Genomic DNA, 24,988 nt, shown 5'->3' on the forward strand with positions numbered 1-24,988 from the left:
ATAATGAACAAGAAGTACGTATGCATAGGAATGCATGATCATGTGACATGCAAATTGAAAAACATCATGGGCTCAGCCTAATCCAATCCTACCAGCACACAAACATATAGCACACATCTAAATGCATGTAAATATCATTCTAATGCACATGGAATGCAATGTATGACATTTTGAAAACATTTAAGTGAAAACCCAACCCAAAATTTCAAGAAAAACTCATTAATTTCTAAAAACCCCAAAATTTTCCAAAAATCCCAAAAACTAGGTTTCAAAACATGAAATGCATGAGAAAGGAAGGGAAAAATGAACATACCAAGTGATTGAACCAAGGGAAGACCGAAAATCAAGAGGGTTTGAAGATTTGAGTGAGAAAAGGGTGTTTGGGAGATGAACAGCCACGGACAGATCGAGAGAGATCGAGGGAATGAGAGAAAAAATCGCGACAGCTCTTATATAGACACTTCAGTAAATCTCGACAGTTGAGGTGTCGAGAGGTATCGAGGAAGTTGTCGAGGAGGTGTTGAGGAAAATGGCTGTCGATAGCTGCAGGTATCGATAGGTGTCAAGGAACAAGAACCAGTTTCAAAGCACAAAAGCTCGATTGATCGACCAGGTATCGAGGAGGTATCAAGGAGACAGGAACTTTCTCGATCGATCCATCAGGTGTCGAATAGGTGTCGAGATTGCAATAAGAAAAAGGCTTGAGAAGCTCGACAGATAACCAGGTATCGAAGAGGTATCGAGGAGGTGTCGAGCCAGGTTAAAAAAGTAGTTTTTCGAGAAGAGAAAAACATAGACATGAATGTAATCCAACATACACCTCAACCATTGATCCAATCAACATATAAAGCTCTCAAAATCATCTCTCAACAAAGAATTAAGCACATGGATCCTTAAAAACACACACACACACAAAACAAGTCTAACCAATTTTATTTTTCAAAAACAAGTCAAGACAGTTTAGTGAGCATACATTAGCACATGTAAACACTTGTGATAGCCAAATCACATTGTACCTGCACATGTATCAAAAGTAGCAAAGAATATTGTGTGTTATGTGTGAAAAACATTGCAAGATTGCATATGTGTATACATGTTATGACGATTTGAGATATGAGAAAATAACTTTAACTCACACACAATCATAACTGTTTGATGGAGACTATCACCTTCGAGATACATCCTATAACTCCCACATCTCCTAGAATACACACTTGCAACCATATTTAAATCATTTTTAATCTTTTTGCTTTTTATTTTCTTTGCATGTTTTCTTTTATTTTTAGCATATCATACATGGGCATAAAAAGAAAGAAAAGAAATACCCAAGATGTTAAGCATTTGACATCGCACTTTTGCTATGCCGAAGCATACGAATGCCTTTGACACTGCACTTTTGCTATGCCGAAGCATATAGGTGTCATATTATGATTGGCAGGCAACAATGGTGAGATAGTTATTTATGCCTTTCTCTTAGGATTTTCTAGTCCTACCCGTCAAAAAGAGTGATACGAGTGTGAAGTTTAAGAGATAACTTAGTCTTACTCATCACAAACAAGAGCCATAAAGCTCACTTGCTTAGTTGTGCATAGAGATGCTCATCTAAGCTACAAGAGATACAAAGTTTAGAAACTTTGTTTCAATGGCCATCCAAGGTACACAAGTACTAAAGTACACAAAACACACACCGTTTTTGTATTTTTCTGATTTTTTAAATTTTTTTTATATTAAAAACAAAAGTAAACAAAACTGAAAGTAAACACACAAAAACATGTTAAATAAAACAAAACATAAAACTAGACTGACTCAAAAAAAATGCAAAACACATAAGTAATGCAACAAACAAGAAAAGCAAGAAGGGAAAAGAAAGTGATGAAATCACTTAGAGTCCTTTTTCTTCCACACCTTAGAAGAACCTTTCCTTTGATTGAACCCTTGAACCGGCGGTGAGGGGGAAGAATTGAAACCGTTCAAGTTCGAAAGGAACATAAGGGCTTTCAGAAGATCTCCAAGAGGAGCAAGAGAGGATTGAAGCTTATTTTGGCTTCTAGATGCTATCATGTCATTGCTCTGTTGAGTGGCTAGCCACTTATAGCATTTAGTCGAGTATGACCGGCAGCTCCACAATGATGACAGAGATGCTGCTTCTTTTGTTTAGGCTTTTGAGAGTTAGCCTTCTTAGCCCTAGGGTTTTTAGCATCTTTCTTATCTTGATTAATGGGTGCTCCTAAGATAGATTTACCCTTGTCTAAGTTCTTACTAGCTAATTCAGTTTTAACATCAGTGTTCTCAATTTTAGTGTTATTAGCAGAAGAAACAAAAACAGTATTACTAGTAGAAGCAGTATTAGAGAAAGAAAGACCATACCCTAAGCCTGTTCGATCAGAAGCAGTTTCTGATTGCTCAGCATCTCATCAAGCTTTGCACTTGAAGTCCTCTCCAATTGAGTTCTAACTTGAGACAGCTCTACTTCAAGCTTCTTGGTCTTCTCAGCCAAAAAGTTGTTCTCAAACCTCAGTGCTCCAATAGTTTGATTCGCCTCATCAAACTTTGTGGACAACTCTTCACGATCAAGTTCCACATCACTGAGCTTCTTAGTGGCCAGCCTATACAATTTCTCATGCTTCTCAGAGAGCTTGTAAAGCTTCTCATAGGCTGAATGGATATCATCTTGATCATCCATTTTCTGAAATTTGGACTCCACCAGTTCTTCTTCTTCATCCACTTCTTCAACAATCCCTTCAATAGGATTGACTGTGGCAGTGAAGGCATTTAAGATTCCGTCATCCTCATTGTCGGAATCATCTTCAGGCTCAGTGTCACTCAAGGTTGCAGCAAGTGCCTTACTCTTCCTAATGCTCTTGAGATATGTTGGGCATTCATGCTTCATGTGACCGAATCCATGACATCTGAAGCACTTTGGTCCAACCGGAACAATGTACTGACCACCATCCTTAGTATCCTTTTTCCCTTTGTCTTAACTCTTAAACTGAGAAGAACTTGATTGTCTGCGGTCCTTGTCGAAGTTCCTCCCATTGGCATTCTTCATAAACTTCTTAAACTGCCTTGTAATGTAGGACTTCATCTTGGAATCTTCATCATCAGAAGACTCATCTGTATCACTGCTCTTTGCCTTCAAGGCCATGCTCTTGCCTTTACCCGTTTTGCCAATCCTAGATAGTCTTAGCTCGTAGGTCTGCAAGTTTCCAACCAGCTCAGTCAAAGGAATTTTGTCAATATCCTTTGATTCTTCTATTGTCGTAATCTTGGCATGGAATCTCTCAGATAGAGATCTAAGCACCTTCCTTACAACCTTGGGTTTAGGGATGGTTTCCCCAAGATTGAAGGTTGAGTTCACTATGTCTTTTAGCTTGGCATAGAACTCATCAAACGACTCATCCTCCTCCATTTTAATTTCTTCAAAGCTTGTAGTAAGCCTCTGAAGTTTTGAATCTTTGACAGCCTTTGTTCCTTCATTAGTTGTCTAGAGGATGGTCCAAGCCTCCTTAGCAGTTTCAGTTGAGGATATCTTCTTGAACTCTTCATTGGTGACTGCACTAAATAAGGCATTTAACGCTCTGCTGTTGAAGTTAGCCGCCTTGATCTTTGCGTCATCCCAATCGGCCGGTTCTTCTTTTGGCTTAGTCCAGCCAATCTCTACAGCTTGCCACACCTTCTCATCTAAAGACTGCAAGAAAGCTCTCATACGTACTTTCCAGTATGCATAGTTAGTGCCATCAAATAAAGGAGGTATAATTAATGACTGTCCTCTATCCATGACAAGCAGGGGTCAATGGATCAACACAACCAAGATTAAATCTAATCAAAGTGTGCCCGCTCTGATACCACTTGATAGGCCACAATCTGAATGACCCATTGTGATTAAACCAATTAATTACTTAGCCAAGTCATTAATTAATCAATTTATCATGCAATTGCGTGGAAGTACAAACAAATCACCAAAAACTAAATATGCAGCGGAAATTAAATAACATGGTGATTTGTTTACGAATGGGGAAAAATCTCGTGACAAAAACCCCACCGGGTGATTTTCAGGTCACCACTCCCGAAACTCCACTATTATCAAATCAAGCGGTTACAAGTAAAGGAATCCCGAGTACCTTACCAACCTACAGTTGAACCCTTACCCCAATACCCAATTGGACTTGATTTGTAGTGACAATTTCCACCTTTGATGCATGGCTCCCAAGTACGTGACTAACCAGTGCGCGGACCCCAGTACGCGACTTCAAAACACCAACTTAAGGAAGAGAGGTTGGCTGCAAAGTTCTTCAGTTCATCATACACGATGAAGATAAGGAAGATGCTTGGTCACAAAACCCTTTGGTGCAAATACACAGCAACTTCTTCAGAGAAGATGAACTAGGTCAAGAACTTCGTCTTTGATCACAATTTGCTTGAACAGAGATTGCTCAATACTTTTACAACTTGTGTATAACTTGACGGCTCTTAAAACTATCTTTTTATATGTTTAGGGTTTGGAGAAAATGAGGCCCAAAAGCATATTCACGGATCCCAAGAAAATCATATCAAAAAATCTGAAATTATAAATCTCGACAAATAGCAGGTGTCGAGGTAGCTATCGAGCAGGTGTCGAGATTTAATGAATTTGCACTTCAGCTTGCTTTTTCTTGGACAAACTTGATGACTTCAACACTTGACCTTGAAACATTGTTTCTTGAAGTATTAAAACCACCTAGAACTACCCAATTACAAGTAGAGTGCGTTTTGTCAAAAGATTTAGCCAATTTACATAAATAAGTGATATATGTTCTTAGCAAGTGAAAACACATATGTCCTAACATTGCTAAAAACTGAAAATAAAAAAAATATATATATTTTTTGATTACTGTTCATTAATGAATTTACTGTGCATTTGCCTTGATGCACTATTCATGTCTCATGAATAGTGCACCAGGCGCTGAATTTAAAAATAAATAAATAAAAAAACGAAAACATGAATGTGCTGGACATGGACGCAGCTTACCCAATCGAAGCTTAAATTTCTTGACCAAACTTAATAAAATCCCTGGGTCTGAGAAATTGCTTCAAGTACAAGTTTCACTTTTTAAAACTTTTCTTTTCTAGGTACAACTGTAATTCTACACAAATCTTTTCTTTTTAATAAACGGGCACAAAAAGTTGCTAGGCTAATTATCTAGGATTATGTATCCCCAGCCAATTAAGTAGGAAGAGCAAAATTCACTGAACAACAAAAAGTTACATAGCTGGCCAGTGTGATCAAGTTGCTAAGCTAGACTCTTAAAATAAAAATAAAATAAAATAAAGTTGCTAGGCTAACTAAGATTATGTATCCCCAGCCAATTAAGTAGGAAGAGCAAAATTTAGTCTCTTCAACCACACTGAGTGAAGCACCATGTGAATGACATCAAATGGCTTAGCAGGCCTATTTAGCACAAAATGCCTTTGCACTTTCAATACCTGTTTTTGCAGTTTTAAGTACTTCTCATAGGGTATCCCTTGTAATATTGTCTTGATCTCAGGTATCCTCTCCACTGGAATTTGTATAGAAAATTGGCTCCAATTAAGGACATCACTAAAAGGCAGACAATAACTATCAGAAATTATCACAGGGACACATCCCATGTAAATTGCTTCCACAATTCTAGGACTTGCCACTTCAAATCCACTAGGGCATAAGCAATACTTGGTCTGGCCCATTATTTTGGTGTAACTGGGGCCTTTTGGGAGGTATTCATGGACCTGTACATCACTATCTTTGTCTTTCCAATGCTTGAGTAGGAATTTTCGAATTTGTCCATGCTCTCGACCACCAAAGAAGGCAAGGATTGGGCGATTGTTTGCGGGTTGGCCTTGGTGAGGAGGGCCAAGTGTTCCAAATTCTAGGTAAATTTCCGGTATTGAAACATCTCTTGAGGGTCGGAATCCTTCTGAGGTATTGGCATTGCAGAGGACCTTCATGAAGTTCTTGAAGAGCTGAGGATTGTCATCTGACACATCTGGTGCCTGAATTATGAAATAAGAATTTGAACTTTTGAAGAATATTGCTTGACTAACAATCTAGTCAATTTTGAGGAGGCTTGAAAGTAAGGGTTTTTTTTTTTTTTGTGCTAATAAAAGTGGTATCACTTGTAGACCTATGTAAAAGTCATATTACTATATGTTTCGAGAATTATTCTACAAACTATAGAATAAGATAAATATGCAAGTATAATGTAGGCTAAAATGCAAACTATTTCCCTAGAGTCTCTGTTTTTGAATTTTACATTTTGAAATTTCAGAATTTAAATTTTACTCTCTAAAGTTATATTTTATTTGTATCACCAACCCATTCATTCATATTTTCAGTTAAGTGTTATATAAACTTGTCACACATATTTAATTTATCTAATAAAATGATATGTTACATGATAAAAATAACATGACATTATTTTATTAGACAAACTAAATACGTGTGGCAAATTTATGTGGCACTTAATGAAAAATATGGATAAAGGGATGCTAATGCAAACGTAATATAATTTCAATTGGTAAAATCTAAAAATTTTAAAACTTTAGAGGTTAGTTTGCACTTTAGTCTAAAATGTACATTGTACTCTCTAGCATGAAAAATGACGTAGTTAACTCATCATTTGGCCTTAGCATATATGTATATTTTGACATTGAAAAAGCCTTGCTTCTTAGGAATAGTAATGTATAGTGCTAATAGATATGTGATCTTCAAATTAATAAAAGCTATGTGCCCCAAAGAAAACAATGAGCTTTACGTACCCAATCGTGACATGAAAGCATAAAATGGTCAGCACCACTGCTTCTGTTCCAATAAGAATGCTTATCTGCTACGAACTTAATGTAGTCAATTACAATCTTTTGCAGCCGATCACGATAGAAGTCAGTGTTTTTGGTGATAGGCATATAAACAAATCTGACAATGTTGGCTATGCTAAAGGGCATGAAAAATACGTGTGCCTCTTCGGGATGGCTAGCCCTGAAGGGGTTTTTATCCCTTTCTATTTCATCGATGAATTGCCCTTCTATGGCGTAGATGTGGTTCAGTGGCCCACTGTGGATCAAAGGTTGCTCTCCTTCATTGTAGGTCCATACCTTGAACCTCTTCACCATCTCTATGTGGCTCCTGGAGTGATTACGTATAAATAAACCTTTTTTTTTTTTTTTGAGAATCACGTATAAATAAACTTTGTTACTAATCTTTATATTTTTTTTTTGTCTTTTATGAATAATTGTATGTTTTTAACATGAATTTATATTTTATTTATTGGGTCCGATTAACCGGTACTTTTAAGATATATATTAATAAACTATTTTAAGAATGTTTTAATATCATTTCTATATGGAAAATATAAAAAATTATTAAAAAATCAATTACTTTTTTCTTTTTTCTATAAAAAAAATTTTTCTAAAATTAAATGCTCTTTAAAGCAATATTCTTAAGGTATCTATTAACATTTCTCATTATTTAGAAGAAATTGAATCATTGAATGCCGAATGTACAATTATTAGGTAAAATTAATGTCTGGAATATAGTAAAACTCTAAAAGTAGACAATGTCTTGAATTGTTTGGAAACGAGAGAGATATTTGAATGTATCTTTCGAAGATTACCAAAGAATATTACAGAGAAAATGTTAATTTGAAATGAAATCATCTCATGTTTTATATTAAATATTACAGTATACACTGTCACATACTGAAAATAAAATCTTAATAGTGGTGTGGATTAAAGTAACTTGAATGCTATAAACTTAACTGATGAAAAGCGTATGGATTTCTGTAAATTGATCCTCTAGGGATAAATGTCTCTTCCTTCTCACTTGTATAGTTCCTCGACTGAATCGCTTCCCGAATTGCTGCCCTTGCTTTAGCTAAATCTTCTTCAATTCTCTTTACACTAGTTTTCTTCTGCTCATAGCAAAAATGTCAACAAAAAAATTCAATGGTGATCATTATATTACAAACAAGTGAACAAAGATAACTTCACTCAAAGAAATATAATTGCTTACTTTGGTGCTGCTAGCCTTGTGAGTACTGCTTTTATACATAGAATAATTTGAGAGAAAACCATCTTGGGAAACTCGCATTGGGGTTGTGTTTTTGGTTTTTCTAAGATTAAATGGGGTGAAAGAAGAATAAAAGTGACTGGAATGGTACTCTTCGTTTAAGGCGGAAGAGGAGAAGAAGAGAAGGAGGAGGAGAAGGATAAGAAAAGATGGAGGTAACACCAAAGATATGGAGCTGCAGCTGAAGCCTGAATTCATGGTGAGCTAGAGGAGAAGTTGCATGCAAGCCTTTTGTAATCTTCTGCTACATCCAAATTTATAGAGAGGAAGATTTTGACTAGTAAATGACCCCCAGCATAGTCATGTGACTTACATTTAATTACATTTGAGTAAAAGACTGGTCACTGATATCGATAATCACAATATGTAAAGCATTGATGAGTTTTTAACAGCCAAAACAAAAAAAGTTGGCCACTTGGCCCATATATGGGCGCTATCGGTGGAATAGCGTACCAAAAAATCCCATATTGCTATCATGATGTTCGTCACTGGAACTAAATAAAGGTCTGGGGAAAAAGAAAACTAAGGAGTTATATAAATCAATTAGAACTTGATTATGCTGAAGTTCACTATAGTAAACCATTTGGAACTACATGGTCGCGAATGATGGTTGGCTTTGATATATACTCTTGAGAAAATTTATAATTGTACTGTCCCTGTAAATCAAGCAACAGCTGAGAGACAAATTTCACACTGACCCTTCATTCTTATGAGGAGCACGTATAATTTTAATTACGAGTTGTAATTGCTAATAGAAAAAAATTTGTTTTGACCCACTTGTTTTTTAATTTTTGATAACCTCAGACTTTTTCGTTAAAAAAAAATTGGCAATTGAGCTACAAGATTTTTAGCAATCCATATTTGTTAATTATGTAGCAAAATTATTAATTAATTATCAACTTATCTCAAATATTAAGTGATGTATGATATAACCAAGAAATGCATGCACCAAATCATAAAGTAAGAAAATAAGAAAACAATAGTTTAGATTTTGGACAAAGTGAAAAATCGATGAAACAACTCTTCAAAGAAAAAAAACACTATGGGGCAAAGACAATCCTATAGAAAAGCCACTACGAAGAAATAGTTTAAAATATATTGTATACATTAAATATACAAATACTTTTGTAACCTAGACCCTTTATGTAACCTCCAATAATGACCTTTTTGACTTTCTACTGCAATAGTCCCAAAATCTCTGAAATCTTTTAATGGAAATTTAATCCACGTGAACCAAAACCTCTAGCACACCCAAGGCACCTCCTTGTTGATTTCGTCTATAGGGAACCTCATTGGAATAAAACTAAGTGCTTTCACAAAATAAAACACTCTTTGGCATCATAAGATGAGTGAGCAAAGAATGAGGTTTTTTCAATAAGTACAAGAAGAAAAGGCCGAAGGTTTTCTCTCTACATAGCATAGATTATGGTATCCTTTTCTCTGTTTAGGCTCAAGAAGAAAAGATATGTTTAGCTCTGGTATATCTTCCTTTCATTGTCTTTGTTATGTTACAAATAGTTTATGTAGAGTAAGAAATTACTTAAATATGGCTAAAACCTAGTAAGAAATTAGGAACTCGAATTGTGACTATTCGCTCAATCAAATTAAATTGATTCTAGCTTGAGCAAGATTCTCAGACTCAACATAGTTATGCCAACTTCAAATAGCTATATCACTCGATCATTTTGTTATCTATGTATAGCTTCTAACGCATACTCAACTTTAACACAATTTGTTGATACAACCCAAATTTAACACTTAGATTTGCTAACAAATCTATGAACCTACACGCTCATTAATGCATGATTGAGAATATTAATAACCTTTCTTTAGTCCTAATGCTTTCACAAGATAACAGACAAATGACCTTGAGCATAATAAGGACATAATTACCAGGTAAGGTGAAGCTTACGATGCATGAAAAAATAAAAAAATAAAAAAAATTGGCTTTGAGGTAAGTGTTTGATCAGAAACTCCTTGAGTCTGCTGCACTTTGATTTCACAAACTTCTTGAGACTGCTGCAGTTTGATTGATATGCAAGCTATATGATGCTAAAAGTCCAACCAGATCATGAAGAAACCCTATAGTTTACGTCAAGATGCTTTGGAAATTGTAATAAGCATTGGCATTGGCATTTTGCAATGGGGATTTTCAACTTCTTTTTTTTCTCTTTGCCGCCCGGGGGGAGGGGATTGTTGCCACTTCGCAGCCTAACAGGTTAGAGCATTCGCATCAACATGTGTATTTTACACATCTATTTTTACACTAAAAACCTACTTTTTCTATTTTACACATCCACTCTTACAAAACACCTACATCAATTCATTTATTTTACAAGTTATTCCATTAAAATATACATTATACCCTATTTTTTTATTATTTCTCACCAACCACTCACTTAACTACGCGCCCTCTCTCTCTCCAAACCCATTTTCTGATTTCTCACTCTCTCACTGTCTCTCTCTCTCCCTCTCTCCATCTCTCTGGCCTTCCTCCCGAATCACAAAACGCCATATCTCCTCGCCGCGCCGCTCCGCTCCGCTCAGCTTCGCTCCGATCCGATCCGATCCTCTCCAATCCACCAAACGCCATATCTCCGCTCCGATCCGCTCCGATCCGATCCGCTCCGATCCAGCAAACCCCATATCTCCGATATCCGCTCCGATTCACGGTCCGCTCCGATCTCCGCTCCGATCCACCAAACGCCAGTTCTCCGATCTACGCTCCACTCCGATCTCCGCTCCGATCCACCAACGCCACATCTCCGATCTACGCGCTGCTCCATCAACGAGCTCCGATCGTTCCAGTCAAGCTCCGATCAGTATCTTTGTTGTTTGTCTGTGTGGGTTTGCTTCTGTGTGGGTGTGTTTGTGTATCTCGTGTTTTTTTTTTTTTTTGAGCAAGTGAATCTGTGTTGATCGGAGCTGTGTGTGGATGTGTTTGTGTGTGAGAGTGTTTGTGTGTATCTGAGGAAAAAGAAGAAGATGAGAAGTGGTGAGGTTGTTGAGCCCGGAGAAGAGAGAGAAAAAAAGGAGCGAAAAAAATTAATAAACTAATCTATACACGAGCTACAGTAACCGTGTAAATTTACATGGTTACTGTAGCTCGTGTATAGATATACACGATTTTAGACATTTTTAGAAGGACTGATAGAGTGTAATTTTGAGTCAAAATGTGTAAAAACAGCTTCTTTTTCTATTTTACATGATTTTACATACACTGGTGTGAATGCTCTTATAGTCGACCGGTTCGAGTAAACAGTGTCAGTGATAAGTAGACTTTTGACCATTTGAGTAATTTATATGCAAGTAAAAAAATATAGTTGTCATATTTTGTATGATAGATTTCGAAAGGACAAACGCTTACTATAAGCCTACGCTTTTTTTCTCAGAAAATAATTTTGAAGGAATAAAAGCTTTGACGACATGCTTTCATTATCATTAGCTAAGAGGTTTTTTCTTTTTTTTCTTTTTTTTTAAGATAAGCGTTGTTAGCTGGAGTCGAAGAACACAAAAAAATCGACAAATTCGTTTGAATGTTTTTAGAAAACACAATATTTTCAAAAATATTACAAATTTAGTAAAAGCTTTCCCCAATATGTTCCCACACTAGTATTCTTTCATTTCTTTTAACTTTTTTTTTCCTTTCATCCATGAAGCAGTTGATTTAAATATTTTAGCCAACACTTCGATGTTACCGTGTAAGTACCCAATAAGTGTGATGCATGATGGTTACACATGCCCGAAGATTAGTCAGATACTTTAAAATGTTGGACACCTATATCAACAAAAACACACATATACTCAAAATACTATGAAGCTATTTCAGTTTTATTTTAACAGTTTTTATACATTTTTTGTGCATGCAGCAAAATAAATTTTAGAAAGATATTTTTTTGTTGAATGATGATAAAATTTTCCCTAAATCAAGAATATCTTGAAAACATAAAATAAACTCCCTTAATTGAAGACAGTACATCTCTCAAAATGATCTGAAATTGATACTCCGAAATACTTTTCCTAATTAAAGAAATTCCTATTATCAATTCTAGGAACTTCAATTGCTTTTGAGGGGTGTTGGATGATTATATTTCTAATATAGGACTCCAAAGTCATCCAATGATCAAGATTAATGTTGACCTAATGGAAAAAGGAGAACCAAGGTATATTACCTAGCAACGATAGCAAGAAACTATATATCAAGCCTAGTTATGGTAGCATGGACCAAAATCATCAAACCTTGTGATGAACCTCAAAAGTTTGATGTTATGGCAGTGAAATAAGCATTGATTCTCACTCATAAGATGAGTTGGAAGCAAATTTTAGTTGAAAGAGATGCCTCACTGGTAATGGACCCCCTAATGAAACGTGGAGTTGAAGTAACCATCATGTATTATAAAGTCATATGTAGTCAGTAGAAGTTGTAAAACAAAAGGATTTTTTTTCTTGTCTTTGTATCTCTTGTTAGAGTTAATACGTTGGGTAATGTTGTCGCACGTGAGCTAGGTCAAAAGGCATAAAAATCATTGTATTCGGGGTTTAGTTAACCCTTCTCTCTTTTCTGCAAGGCCATAGTTCTACTACATTATTCAAACAAAGAGTAAAACTGTTCAATAGTCAAAAGGGAGAAAGCGGACAGAATTTTGCATATAAGCTCTAAATTAAGAAAAACCCAACCAAAGAAAAAAAAAAAGATTCTCATATTACAGTAGGAAAATATAAGGTCATTCTAGGCCTGATGACTATATATATATATATATATATAGTAGGAATGCCCAATTTATGAGAGTTTTTTTCCTTCTATAAAATGAAAATTATGAGGGTTTTTTTTATGAATATATACAAATATAAGAACTTTTTTTTGTTAAAGATCAAAGGCATTGCAAGTTTCAGCAACGGTTCAATTTCAACAATGGTCTACAGTACGACATGTAGTTTAGCCTAAGCTTCTATCTACTGTTATACTACAAGTCGTTAGCTCTTAATTAGTTAGAGAGTAGTCACGTGTCATCTTGTAATTCGTTGATTTAATATTTTGTTAGATAGTTAGTTTCAGGCGGTTACTTAGATGAATTAGTTAGTTTTCTTTGCTTCTTCTATGTTTTGTCTATACTATATTATTATTGTTAATTTAAGCAACTTCCCCAATTTGGGATAAAAAATTTAATAGTTTTAAACAAAATTAGAGGACAATCCAATCAATATATATATATATATATCTAACTCCTAAATGTGGGATTACCAAATCATAGCACTCTCCCAGTTGGTTGAACTTCAAATGTATTCAATTTGTTTCTTCCTCAGTTCCTCTCTATTCAATTTCATTCTACTCTATACCATCGTCATTATCTTTTCTTAATTCAATATCCAAGGAAAAAAAATCTCTACTTACAGAAACAGAAGAGTAGAAAACATCATATTCATCAAGTTTTTCTAATTGTTCATGGTCAATAGGTATGTACATCACTCTTTTCTAATTTGGGGTTTTTTTTTTTTTTTTTTTTTTAAAGAAATCAACAGTCTTCTAACAAAATTTTATCATCGGTACTGATCACTCAATCAACCATATTGTACTCAACACTCCACATGTCAAACTTAAATTTTCTGATTTAAACTTTGAAAAAACATTGCAAATACTTCAATTACAGAAAATTTTTAAAATCTACTTGAAAATTTTTCTTTGAAAAAGATAAAAGAAAACCAAAAATCCTTTAAAGAAAAAACAAAATTGCCTCTAAAAAAAATATTGTCTAAACTTGTGAAAAAAAGTGCGGATAATTCTCACAAAAAGTATAAACCCTCTCCTCCCCTCCAAATTCTCACCAAAAAAAACTAAAAATAAAATAAAACCTTCCAACTGGTCAAACTGAACCAATTCATTATTTTGCTCATTTTAGTATCATAGTTTACAATAAACAATAGAGAATTGTGAAAGTCAATGGGGGAGTCAGGATTTCAATTTAGGGAAGGCAAGATTTAAAGAAAATATTAAACAAAAATAACCTAAAAATAATTAATCAATATCAATAACCAAATGAATAAAAAGTTGTAAACAATTGTAACTGTCATACAAAATTTAATGTAAATGTAAATGTAAACTATAATTTATTTTTCATTCCAAGTTAATTTAATTTATTAAATAGCCTTTGACTCTTTTTTTTCATATTTTGAAATTGTTGCATAGTCACTAACAAACAAAGTAAAATATTAATCTAAATACATGTTTCTAAAAAAAAAAATCTAAATACCTAAAGTTTAAATATCTAATTTAATTCTTTAAATTCAATTGAAAAAATAAATCAATCTAAATATGTTAAGAGTATAGCAATAACCTGTAAAATTGTATATAGGTATGTGAAAGTGACAGACAATCAATCATAGTCTGCCACATAAGATGGTTGTGAAAAATATGTATAGTATTAGTTGAGGTTGTAAAATAACTCAAATGGTTATGAATATAAATATATATTTTTTGGAGTTAAACACTAAAGTGAAGACAACCTAGACAATTAAAAGCTTAAAAAAGAGAAGTTATATTACTATGATAACTGTTAGGTGGCGTGAAGAACTCTAAAGCTTTCCTCTTTTTATTTTTGGGTGTCAAAGCTTTTTTTCTATAACAAGACAAGCTACTCTTTTTTTCTTTTTTATTTTTTTTTCTATGTCAAGCAAAGCATTTAAGAAAGGAACATAGATGCTTTAATATCCATGGAACTTTTCAGAACGACTTTATGGACAGAAAGTAAAACATATGCAATAGTGGAAAATTATTAGGTAAGTACTATAAATGCGTATTTTTTCCTCTCATATGAATAGTGAGTTTCACTATTAATTTAATTAGTGTGACCTACCATTTATGTGAAAAGAGAGAATATATATTTATGGTACTCTAGGAGTACACAATAATTTTTCTGCAATAGTTATGAATAGAATATAAAATTTTACTAAAGTTTAGAAATCAAAATAGTATTCTACCTTATATTAGTTTAAAAATTAACGTACAAAATTTAATTGACAAATAGAGTGCTAATATTTTTACGCAGCCAAGGCTAATATCATCAAACCAAATTAAACCCCGTGGCCATAGTGAGAAAAGAAAACCTTTAAAAGGACAGTTATAGAAGAGGCCGAATCCTAATAGGAATCTGAAGTAATAATAATTTGTCAATTTTGTTGTTCTTAATATTAATTATTAATATATTATAGTTTTGTTGGATACTTCCATATATATTATGCCTCTTTTTGATATTTTGTAACTAAATTGCCTGTTCTTACAATTGCAAAAAAAATGTGCAATAAAATCTAGCGTACAAACAATACTCTTTAGCTAATAAGCATTGCTTCGTTAGTTTCGAAACCACCTGATTTACATTTTGACTGGTATAGTTGTGGATTTGTGAGGGAGAGGAGTATTCAGGTTCGGGTTTGAGTAGGTGTTTTGTTGGTTTTGAATATGGGTTGTTGACTAGGGTTTGGTAGTGGCTATTTCAGGTGTTCGATTGTAGTTTGTTGTTTGTTTGGTGGCTCGTGTGGTATATTGGATTTTAGGAAGTCTATGGTGGAGGCCCACTGTAGTTTAATCGGTATGTTTGTTTGTTGGATCATGAGGCGGGGTTTGTTGTAGATTGCTTTGGACAATAATGTTGGTGGCTTTGTCCTTTACAGGTTTGCTGACGGTAATTGTGAAATTGCAAGTTGGACCACGAATGACCTTTTTTTTTTTTTATGAACAAAATGGGTGGGCGAGGGTGATCATTGGGGCAGATCCCATGGTCATGACCATTAAGGCACTCATCTGCTAGAAAATGTTGAATTGAGCCATAACTACTGCTGTTTGGGGTGACAACAGACCTCAGTCTAGTCCCAAATGACTTATCTACCAATTTTAATTAGTTGATTCAATTATGAATCCAAGGTAATTGTGGGGGGAAAAGCTCATCCATACATAGTGGGCCTAGAACCCAATGTGAAGGTTATTGTATGTCCAAAGATGCTAAAATTGTTGAGGGGTACTTCGCACGAAAGAAGGATACTTGGGAGCGGAAAAGATCCATCCGAGGAGAGCATCAGTGTTCCGAAGAGATTATTCTTCTCGGATGTAAAGATTCTTGGTCATATAAGTATCTGGGGGGTTCAAATGAGTTTACTAATGACTTCAGCAGTCTAGATAAGCTTTGAACACGCCTGAAGATAAGAATAATGGAGAAACATCTAAAAGAAAAAGCTGCCACCACCGTATTAAATGTACTGCAGCAACTTTTCTGGCCGCATTTATGTGGAGAAGACCCCTGAACAGTATAATCTCAGCTACCGCCACTCACAAAAAGCTAAGGAAGATACATGACATGACATGCACTCAAGTAGGGACCTAGATGAGGAACAAGTGGACGATAGGGATGATGGGGAAGGATACTATATAAAGAAAAAGGGTTCCTGATGAAGAGGGGGAGAAAAAAGAAAGGTTTTACTGTAGCTCTAAGAATTGTAACCAGTATTCAATTTATCATAAGTCTCTTCAGACTTCAGCTTATTTGATCTTTACGTGTATTTTTATGTTGGTTTATACTTGGATGTTATGATCAACCGTTGTAAGCTCCATGGCCAACCTAGCTCTATTATCCACACTCTACAAATTTATTGTTTTGGGCTTGAGCCACAAATCCTAACCCTACAGTAATTAATTTGCATAATGTTCAAATCAAAATTAAATGTAAAACACATATAAACACAAACATATAAAGAGATAAGAATTTGTTCACAAAAGGTGAAAACAAAAATACTTATCAAGGTAAAAACACTTCAAGCACAAAACTCCCCACAAGGTAAATTTTGCTATAAGAAGTTGTTGTGGATTTGCATTACAACCTATACTCACACAACATCGTCATATACGTTGACAAACTACGAGCCTGAACTCCTCACTCTTGCTAGTTACTACAGACTCTGTCTTGTTTCTTTTATGTGATCTGTTTTGCAAACAACCATCACTTGTAAGCCAATCCTTTGACCACTCCAAGAGATTCTTGAAGATTTTGAAGTCATTTCTTTGTTTTCAATGAACAACATCCAATACGCATATGTGGGCAATCAAGGTGGTTGGATCAAATTAAGAACCTCTCTAGGATATTTAATGTAGAGGTTGCAAAGACAATTGGAATATCCTCAAGTTTAATCTTTATTTTTGCAGCCGTCTTTACCTCTGGAGATTAGGGTTAAATTTTGGCTTTTATATGTGAAGGGACTAAGGTTGAGGTGGTCACAAAACTGCTTTTGAAGGTAAAATTGTAACCTCCAAAAATGTATCTTGCAAAGGGCATGTTTGTTTTTGTGGTTGGAAACCGTACTTCAAAGTTCAGGTTTTTATAACTTCATTTTTTTTTTTTAAGTGCTATTTTTTAAAAAATAATCAAAAATACTTATTTTCGAAATATTAAAAAATGGTACCGAGTACCAACATGGATGCTAGTTACTTTATTGACCTACACAGGCAACACTTTTGGAGAGCATAATCATAAATTTAATTCATTTTTATGCATCTAAATTTCTACAAATCATGATTTCATAAAGAAGAAAAAAAAATCAGATCTTTAATAACAGTATATTCTCCTTACAAACCAAATTACATATGCACCCACCATTTTTTTTTTTTTATAAATATGCACTCACAATTTGATGATACAATTACTCCCAAAAAAAAAGAAAAAAAAAAAAAACAGTTCAACAAATGAATAATGTCCCTATGTACATGAATCAAGGCATAAACCGAAGTTTTGGTCACATATAACATAGGTGTTCTACATACTCCTTTCACAATTGAGTGTGTGTTGGGAATCCAAGATAACAAGAGTGGCACCATAGTGAGCCAATGCACCCATGACCACGAAAACATGAAAGATTTGATGACTATGCCCTGCCAAATCGAACCAACCGGGCTTCCACCTCTCTGGAATTCGAGTAACGTAAATAAATGTCCCTGTCAAATAAGATGTGGCCATGGCCAACTCATATGTTAGGGTAGTATTGCGCTGAGGATTACCCCAGTTGACAATAAGCGCATGGATTGTTGGGACAATGCCAAATAACCCCATGGATGAGAACAAAAAAGCTCGAAATCCACGATATTTGCTACTTGAAAGTGAAGGAGAAAGCATTGTAACAACAGTGAATATGCCCATTGCCGTGATACCACCAAGGTAGACAAATTGCCAAAGAGGGTCACATTCGAATATGTAGTAAATTGGAGGAAAAAAGGAGGTGATGATCATAATGGTTATTCCAACATAGTCCATTCGCAATAACATGAGGTTTAAGTGGTGGGAGTGACAAGAAAATAGGTGGCAAACACTGCTTGAGAGGAGGCAAAACATCGAGCCACTCAAGAAGACAAAGAATGGCCACCGTGATGCGGTGGCAATATCCATTTCTGGAGATGTTACATGCTTCAAATCAATGAGTTTTGTTGTCTCCTGCAAGATTAGTGTTATTAATGTTTGTTTCTTCAAATCAACCAAAATAAATTGGGATGTATTTTAAGTAAAATAGCTTGGAGTGATTTGATTTGATCATAAGGTAACTTACTACAATGAAATCTTTGGAATTATGAGAAATATTTGTTTCAGCACTATTATGCATAGACCTGCAAGAACATTACAAAGGGAATGTGTATATATAATGAGGGACGTGATTTCAACTTGATACAAGGATAAATTTTAATCAAGGATAAATATATGACAAAATTATTGCAAATTTTACTGTAAAAAAACATTCAACCATAAATAAATGCTTTTATCTAGGGAAAAAAAAAAAAAGCTTTTATTATTACTTTTCATATTACTGACACATAAGTAAAATTTATGTAGCATCATGATTAATTGGCATCAAAAGAGTGCCATAAATACTCATAAATTCTTAGTTGTTGAAAGGAGATTTTCCTAGCATCTAGGTAGGACCTAGGAAAAGGATTTGCCCATTTCCATCATATGGAGCCCACTTTTTAATGTGAGAGGAAACAATACTCTCAAACTACCCAATAAATTTTCATTTAAGTATATATAATCTACGGGTCCGTCTAGGATCTTCCTATTTTACTGAAATTGAAAATTTTTTGCTGAAAATATTTTAGATAAATGTAAAAGTTAATTGAAATAGTACAATGAAACCTATGAATAGTATCAAAAAGTGCAATAAAACTTATAAATAATAGCAAAAATAAATTAAATAGTAAAATAAATTAACAAAAATAATCTTTACTAGACGGACACTACATATGCAAGCACTTTTCTGCTCATTAGAACCTCGATTTGATAAATACCTAACTTTCTCTAGACCTCTATTTAGTGGGCCTTGACTAGTGACCAAAAAATTAGTTGTGCCTACATTTCCCATCAGAATAGTTTATATTCAATCCTGAATTGACTAGTTCCATCCACATTAAGGATTAGTTAAAAAGCTTTCGAACTTGTAAAGGATTCATATCCAGCTTAAATAGCATAATCCCATAAATTTGGCCAATAAACTCCAAAAAAATACATCCACATCAACTCATGTAGTCATTATTCAAAATAAGATTATGTTATGGTATTTTGAAATGAAGTTAACTAAAATAAGAAATGTAGATTTTTATACTGAATAGTTATAATATTTGAGTTGAGGTGAATGCTCTAGAGGCAATATATGTGACAAAAGATCAAACAATCTAAAACAAAATGATTAACTAATAATTAAGTACACAACATTTTTCAAAACAATTTTTTTACAATACTAAGTTGTCAAGTTATTAATAGTAGACAATAAAATAATATTCCTAACAATGTCATATGAAATCAAAAACGATTTATCAATTTTAACATATCGTGTAAATACATGTTGCACATGTTTGACTGCTAGTTAATTGGCACCACCGCATGTGGTTTTGATTCTACAGGCCGCTCTGTCGTCTATGAATTAAAATTTCAAATTAAATTTGCTCCAAATGTAACTGTTGAAAACTTTGAATCTTTGATCCAAACCTACTAAAGTAATGCAATACTTTATTTATAATCAGTATATGTCAGGGGATATTCCCATCGAAGATTCAAATTGCACTATATTTTTAAATCCTGACCCCAAAAAAAAAAAAAAAGGGTTTTCCTTTGTTTATCTTTTCTTGAAGCTAAAAGAAAAATCAATATTTAACTGTACTCTCTAGTCCCCACAAGTAAAAATTGTCAAAAAGAAATCTTCAGCAAACCTGGTAAAGAAGCCAAGAAGATCAACAACCTGAGGCACTTCCATCAAATTCGCTACAGTCAATCCCAAAAATAAAATGAACCCAAGTAAATGCCTGAAAATACGTAAATTGTGAACTAAATTAAACTAATAATTAAGCCCAAACCCTGAAAAAAACATCAAAGTTCATGCATATATAGACATAGACAAATAAGAGAAATGAATTAATTCTATGTTTTTAAAAATAATAATAATAATAAACCAAAGATAAAAACTTTAGACATACGTCCAAACATTGAGAGTTTCATTATGCCAACGAAAAATGCTGAAGAGGGCTTCCTTGAGAGGCCAGTTGGCTCTGTAGTAATTGTGTATGAACTCGTTGTCCTTCATGTAATCTGGCAACTCCCAAAACGACACCAGAGCAAACCGTTTTGTTTTTTCACGGTCTTCATGATGAACATGATGATGATGATGATGATGATCCTTATTCTTATTCTTGTTCTTCTTTGTGTCATGAGGAAATGAGTTGTTGATGATGGTGGCCTCGTTGTTGTGGTGGGTTTGATCCATTGCTTCTTTTCCTTTTCTTTTCCACACACCTCCTTCAATGAAACTCATTGTCCGTACAGTGACCAAAAGATGTGGGGAAGGGGCATGAAAATATAAGAGATGGTTTTCAAGTTTCGACTTTCAAGTCTTTTTATGAAAGATGTAATAGAAGCATATTCTCTCTCTCTCTCTCTCTCTCTCTCTCTATTTGTTTGTGTGAGTGTATTATGTGTAGTTATTGGAGAACTCACAACTACCAACTGCCAAATATAAAGACTCTCTCTCTCTCTAATCTCTATGGGGTTGGCCTACTCTTGCAGCTCTAGCAGTAGTGGTTGGTTAGCTGCTTAAAATTAATTAGTGTCATTTTCTGGTCAACATGTAAAAGAAGAAGAAGAAGATCAATTTAGAGATCCATAATCTAACGATGAACCACCAAGTTTCATTAATTGAAAACTTTTTAGGGGGGAAATTGTTAGCATTGGTGAAAGCGTTTTTTGTGTTTCCACATTTGTGTCATATCGCTATGATGCGTGAAGTGTGCAAGGGGTTACTTAAATTTATCCTAGAAGCAACACCTACATGGTACACAATGAGACAAAAATCATTTCCTTTAATCTTGGTACGTTTACGAACAAAATACGAACGTGGCAACATCTCATTGGTTGTCATGTATTGGTATAGCTTATAATTTGCATCAAAATCTCTTTCACACTAAATATGCTTAATAGAATGGTTAATTGACTGATTGAAGATATAACAACCTTGCAAACCGTGCCAACCCATTTATTCCCAATTGATCCCCGCGGCTTTAATTATGAGAAACACAGTCAAGTTCAAGTAAGATTATGATTGTCAATTACATCCCAAGTTACAATTACGACTAATGCTAATTTTAAGCTAATCTAACAATTTACAGCCTAATTGTGTATATGATTAGCCAATTACATTTGCAAGCATGGATTAATATGAAAATCAACACAACCACAGTAAATAAAGGTACAATAACACACTAATACGTTATCGAAGAGAAAAACTCAAGAATTGGATGAAAAAAACCTCTCTATGGCCTCATTGCCAAAAACAATTCACCAGAATAGATAGGTGTAATACAATTTACTTACAAAGCCCTCCAAATAATGTGGCAAAATTGTACTCAAGCCCTCCAAGCTCTTGCTCGCAATTGACTTGTAAGTCCTTTTTCTACTCTAGCTTTGGGATCTGCAATTTTTCTCCAATTACAACTTCAAGCTACCATGGTTGATTCTATGGGGCTCTAATGATTCCCAAAACTCCAATCAACACTCACAACTCAAAGGTAGTGATGGGTGTGATGGAGATAATCTCCTTTCAAAGATTTGACAATGGTAGAGTGAGAAGGTAGAGAAATTCAATGGTGTTTGGCTCTCAATTTTTCTAGGTTTCTATCAACCTTCACATGGGAATTCAGGTTTAATTTCAGGGGAAATGAGGAATATACTACCTGGAATGGGAGGTAAGATCGTAACATAATTTATTCTAGTTCTGACAACTTTGGTCGATCGAGTGTCTCGCGAGATTACTGCCTCAACAGCTTATCAAAATATTCTCACAAGCCATTTCACTAGACACGTCTTCAATTTCACTCGATCAAAATTCTAGCTTGAGCAACTTCAGTTTTAGCACTTTAAACCAAGAGAGTCAATTTCGTACCGTACCGGCTAGTACAACTGGAATATACCGTACTGACAAGCAAACCGGTACATATAACCTCCCTATTTCATACCGGAAAAAATACCAGCCGTACCGATCATGTACCGGCGGTACCGGCCAATTTCAGGCAATACCGACCGAGCGTACCGGCCGGTATAGAAAAAAGGTTTTTTTTTTTAAAGTTTTGTAATTTTTGAATTTTTGTTAGGGCAGAATGGTAACTTATTTACATTAACTTATTAATATTATTTGTTTTCTTAGTATGCAATGGTAACTTTCAAGCTTTCTATTTTTTATATTGTGTTTTTTTTTTCTTTTAATTGGTACTAAAACCATGAATAATTAGTTTTGAATTGAGGAAATGTTTTATGGTAAACTTTTATATTTATTATAATATATATATACACACACACATACATATATATATATATATATATTCTAAATATAAAAAATAGCGGTAAACCCGAAACGGTACACCAGTATTGACCGATATCTGAAATATATCGTACCGCTGGCCAAACCGGTACAGCCTCCGGTACGGTATTGACTCCCCTGCTTTAAACATCCACCAAATTAAGCATTTACCCACAAAGTACAAATTACTAGATAAACGAATGTTTAATTACAAGAAAATTTTGACACAGAATATGCTAACACTATAAAGATAATTGGTTTACATTCTTGATTACTATCTCTTTATGATGACATGTAATATGATTGAAATTGATTTCCCAGATACATATAATAAGTATTATATATGGGACATAATATAATTTCTTATCAAATGCTTTAAAATGCTTAATAAGTATTATATATGGGACATAATATAATTTCTTATCAAATGCTTTAAAATGCTTTGCATATTGCATTGCATATCACGCGGAACATTGGTTAGTTTTATTAAATCCAAACTTTATTAAAAAAAATTAATAAATAAAAAATTAAACCCAAACTTGGATTAGAATCTGGTCCCTAATGGACAAATTTTTAATAATAGAAACAAAATAGTCACTTATCTACCTTTACGTAAAGTGTAATTTTGTTTTTATTGGTAACTTCATCCCTTTAAATTTTCATAAAACTGTCACTTAAATATGACTTGTCTTAATTGGCTCTCTCTTCTTCTTCTTCTTCTTCTTTTCTTAAGTGGTAAGATTGATTGATATTATAGTAAATCAAAAAACCAATTAAAATATGTTAAAGAGGTTTTTTTTTTTTTTTTTTTGGGCACCAGGTGTCGTCTTGACTAATCTTGAGAGTGCACAGGACCTTGGCAAAGAGTTTTCCACAAGTGCACCTCGGGTGATTCAATGGGCGATTAAATTCTCCCAATCTGATTGCCCCAAAACACCTATTAAGAATTTTATAGTTCAACTGATTGACATTTCATTTTATTTCTACCGTTGACATCTAATATTTAAATCTCCACAATCTCAACTATAGAATTGTTAAAGAAAAATGACCATTTAAAATTTTGAATAATTTCTACATAATTGTCAATCGAATACAGCTCAACCGATGCTTTATAGTTTATCCTCTCATTCCCATGATGATGAAATAAAGTGTGAAATCTTAGGTTCAAACTTCAAAGCTCAATTATTGAATGCATATGCAATTTAAATCCAGAAAGTTCCATACAAATCATATATCAATTTGGCCATTAAATTTCACATTATTTACTATCAATAATTTCACTGCAAGAAATTGGACTTGTCATATCTACTGAAACAGCACAATCTTCATTGGTAATCATATTTACTTCCCATCACAATCCATGAAGAATGACAGATCATAAACGGGTAGTTGCAAAATTTATCTCACTTTTTGGTACGAGTGGTCCAGTTGTTTCTCATCCGATTCTTTGGTTTTGATTGGTGGAGTCGAGTCGACAAGACCATTTCTACGTGGCACTGTTGTTGTACATTACGGTATTTATTGATCAACTACGACACATGGTTGCGCTTAAGAAACGTCAAAACCAAACGTAAACACCAAGCACAAATACGTTGCACAGTTTTGTCGTTAACAAAATTAAAACCCACATTTGCGCTTAAGCCTGCCAATTCATCTCTTTCTCTTGCCCGGATTTCACTTTATGTATTTAATTTCGCTATAAGAGAAACATCTGAAAATATTTTTAGGTTCCTGATCTTAGATGAGTTTTTTTTTTTTTTTTAAACATGCACCACCAAAACCGGTGGATCAGCCAGCAAAGTAGCCGGTCCAATGGTCGGAGTTCATGATTCGGCAACTGGATCATCAGCTTTGGTCGTTAATCCCACCACCAAATGAGGGAGAAAATCATTGTGTGTTTTTGTGAAATATTTTTAGGTTTTAATTTTTTGTTACATATTTAATATAAAAATTATTAAAAATTATATCTTTTAATAAATATACTATGCAAATAAACTACTGAAAACTAAGAAAACTTTATTGAAGAGAAAATGATGGAGGCCT

General features: G+C 34.1%; 2 protein-coding genes across 2 annotated transcripts; both read right to left on the reverse strand.

The window, feature by feature from the left end:
* Positions 1-5,203: 5,203 nt before the first annotated feature.
* Positions 5,204-8,334, reverse strand: LOC112017499 (probable glycosyltransferase At5g20260). The gene is made up of 4 exons (XM_024049954.2): positions 8,024-8,334; positions 7,771-7,922; positions 6,775-7,138; positions 5,204-6,009 (listed from the first exon to the last, which is right to left on the reverse strand). Exons 1-4 carry the CDS (start codon positions 8,276-8,278, stop codon positions 5,347-5,349), a joined length of 1,434 nt encoding a protein of 477 aa, XP_023905722.1. The 5' UTR covers positions 8,279-8,334; the 3' UTR covers positions 5,204-5,346.
* A 9,303-nt stretch (positions 8,335-17,637) lies between these two features.
* Positions 17,638-21,066, reverse strand: LOC112017452 (heptahelical transmembrane protein 1). Its single transcript, XM_024049902.2, has 4 exons — positions 20,574-21,066; positions 20,310-20,402; positions 18,659-18,716; positions 17,638-18,546 (listed from the first exon to the last, which is right to left on the reverse strand). The coding sequence occupies exons 1-4, from the start codon at positions 20,906-20,908 to the stop codon at positions 17,875-17,877; spliced, it is 1,158 nt and encodes a 385-aa protein (XP_023905670.1). The 5' UTR covers positions 20,909-21,066; the 3' UTR covers positions 17,638-17,874.
* Between the last annotated feature and the right edge of the window lie 3,922 nt (positions 21,067-24,988).

The sequence above is a fragment of the Quercus suber genome, unplaced genomic scaffold (genome assembly GCF_002906115.3).
Source record: "Quercus suber isolate HL8 unplaced genomic scaffold, Cork oak 2.0 scaffold_436, whole genome shotgun sequence".
NCBI classification, from domain to species: Eukaryota; Viridiplantae; Streptophyta; class Magnoliopsida; order Fagales; family Fagaceae; genus Quercus; species Quercus suber.